This window comes from Marmota marmota, unplaced genomic scaffold (genome assembly GCF_001458135.2).
Source record: "Marmota marmota marmota unplaced genomic scaffold, marMar, whole genome shotgun sequence".
In the NCBI taxonomy this organism is placed as follows: domain Eukaryota; kingdom Metazoa; phylum Chordata; class Mammalia; order Rodentia; family Sciuridae; genus Marmota; species Marmota marmota.
Window position 1 is genome coordinate 21,057,132 of NW_025999960.1, and position 2,514 is coordinate 21,059,645.

Consider the following 2,514-nt stretch of genomic DNA (forward strand, 5'->3'; position numbering starts at 1 on the left):
TTTGAGATATAAGGTACAACCAATTGAAAACAGGATTATGATGTAAGAATCTATACTTATAATACCCCAAAATGTCTTATCATTCTCTGTTCTTTATTTAAATATTACTTTCTTAAAATACTAGATCAAATGAATGAAGGGGAAGATAGTATATTGTTACATTTTCTGAAGGTTTCTGATGATACATTTTTATTTCCTAAAATATTTCCCTTTCATCATCATAAAATAGGGAAAATAGAAAATCAAATTTGATTAGCGTGAATTTTACTAATGTCTGTCCTTCACAGCATAAATTTGACTATGTAAAATATGGAAAAGTCAGGTGTCAGGACTTAGCCGACCAAATCCACAGAATAGAATACCCAGGGCAGAGTTTGAAGAGCTGGGGACTAACTGAATGGGTTAAGATGAATGGGAGAGATCTTCCTGTACATATCTAGATATCCTGATGGATTACTGGATCCATGAAATGAGTGTCTCATGTGGGACAAAATGTCTAAGGAAGAAAACATTTTTCCATAAAACTTAATGGCTAAGGAAGGATGATGTTCAAATGGAAAATATACTGTGTTCTAATCCAAGTGACAGAGCTGCCAAGATCTAAGGCAAGTATTAATTTCAAATTTATGCTTCAAAGCAAAATGAAAAATAAATATGTTCCTTTAAGCTCATGAATGAAAAATGTCTGTGTAATGTGTGCCCCATGTGTGTGTATATATGTGTATACATATATGTGTATATATGTATACACATATATTTCTAAAAAAAAATCATCAAAGACATCAAACATTAAAGATTTTAATAGAATTATAAGATAAATCAAAAAGTAAACACATTCCCTGGTTGCTATATGAAATAATCACATTACTTATCTTACAGTAAATTTATATATATACTATGTATATAATGTTCTTGTGTTATCTTGATAATTATTCCAAAACAGTAATATTAAAATACAATGAATAATTAAATCAAATAATTTATATTTTTAAAATGTATTTCATATTTTAATAGAACTATTAATTGATTTCTTATATCATAAAAAGAATAATGAGTTGTTACTTTTAACTTTTATTTTATTTTATTTTTACTTTTGCCATTTGATCAAATCAAGATAATTTATTTTTGTTTTTAGGTTGTAGTATGAGTTTACATATTCACCATGGGAAAAGAAAGAAAAATGCATGATTCATGTAACTTTTTCAACAAAAAAGGTAATAATATTTTGCAGAAATTTGACTCAACATAAAAATTATTGGTTTTATTCAACATCGCTCAATCATGTGGCTTAATTTATAAAAATTCCCTAAACACTTTTGCTAGATTTAAAATAAAAGAACCAGTAGCAAACAAGCTGGCCTTACAAATATGTCATAAAATATAATGCAAAGAGAGTAATAATGTAAATAAAATTGTTAGAGATTATGGAAGATATTTTAGAATTGTATCAATAAGGACTATATTGTTCATAATAATTATATCTTTTTTCTCTGTGTAATTTCTTTTATCCCCAATATCTTTAAAAGAGGAAAAACGAGAGACCCAGAGACAGGGAAAAAGAGAAAGAAAGAGAGAGAGATGAACCATACAGTGATCACAGAATTTGTGCTTCTAGGCCTTTCTGATGATCCTAAACTTCAGATTGTAATTTTCCTGTTTTTATTTATCACTTACATATTAAGTGTCACTGGGAATCTGACTATCATCACTCTAACCTTGGTGGATTCCCATCTACAGACTCCTATGTATTTCTTCCTCCGGAACTTCTCTTTTTTAGAAATCTCATTTACAACTGTTTGTATCCCTAGGTTTCTAGGCACTATTGTCACCCAGGATAAGACCATTTCCTATAACAATTGTGCAGCACAACTTTTTTTCTTTATCTTCATGGGAGTGACAGAATTTTATATTCTCACTGCCATGTCCTATGACCGCTATGTTGCCATCTGCAAGCCCCTTCATTACACAACCATTATGAACAGGAAACTCTGCACCCTGCTTGTGCTGTGTGCCTGGGCAGGTGGGTTTCTGACCATTTTCCCACCCCTGATGCTTCTACTCCAGCTGGATTACTGTGCTTCCAATGTCATTGATCACTTTGCATGTGATTATTTTCCCCTCTTACAACTGTCTTGCTCAGATACATGGCTCCTAGAAATCATTGGTTTCTACTTTGCTCTGGTGACTTTGCTATTCACTTTGGCATTAGTGGTTTTATCTTACATGTACATTATCAGGACCATTTTGAGAATTCCCTCTGCCAGTCAGAGAAAAAAGGCTTTCTCCACCTGTTCCTCTCACATGATCGTCATTTCTATTTCTTATGGAAGTTGTATATTCATGTATGCTAATCCGTCTGCCAAAGAAAAGGCATCACTGACTAAAGGAGTAGCTATTCTCAACACCTCTGTTGCCCCCATGCTGAACCCTTTCATCTACACCCTGAGGAATCAGCAAGTAAAGCAAGCCTTCAAGGATGTGGTCCACAGAGTAGTATTTTCTACAAATAAATAA

General features: G+C 32.2%; 1 protein-coding gene across 1 annotated transcript; it reads left to right on the plus strand.

Moving 5' to 3' along the window:
- Positions 1–544: 544 nt before the first annotated feature.
- LOC107148905 (olfactory receptor 6C3) lies at positions 545–2,514 on the plus strand. Its single transcript, XM_015493630.2, has 2 exons — positions 545–605; positions 1,527–2,514. The coding sequence occupies exon 2, from the start codon at positions 1,579–1,581 to the stop codon at positions 2,512–2,514; it is 936 nt and encodes a 311-aa protein (XP_015349116.1). The 5' UTR covers positions 545–605; positions 1,527–1,578.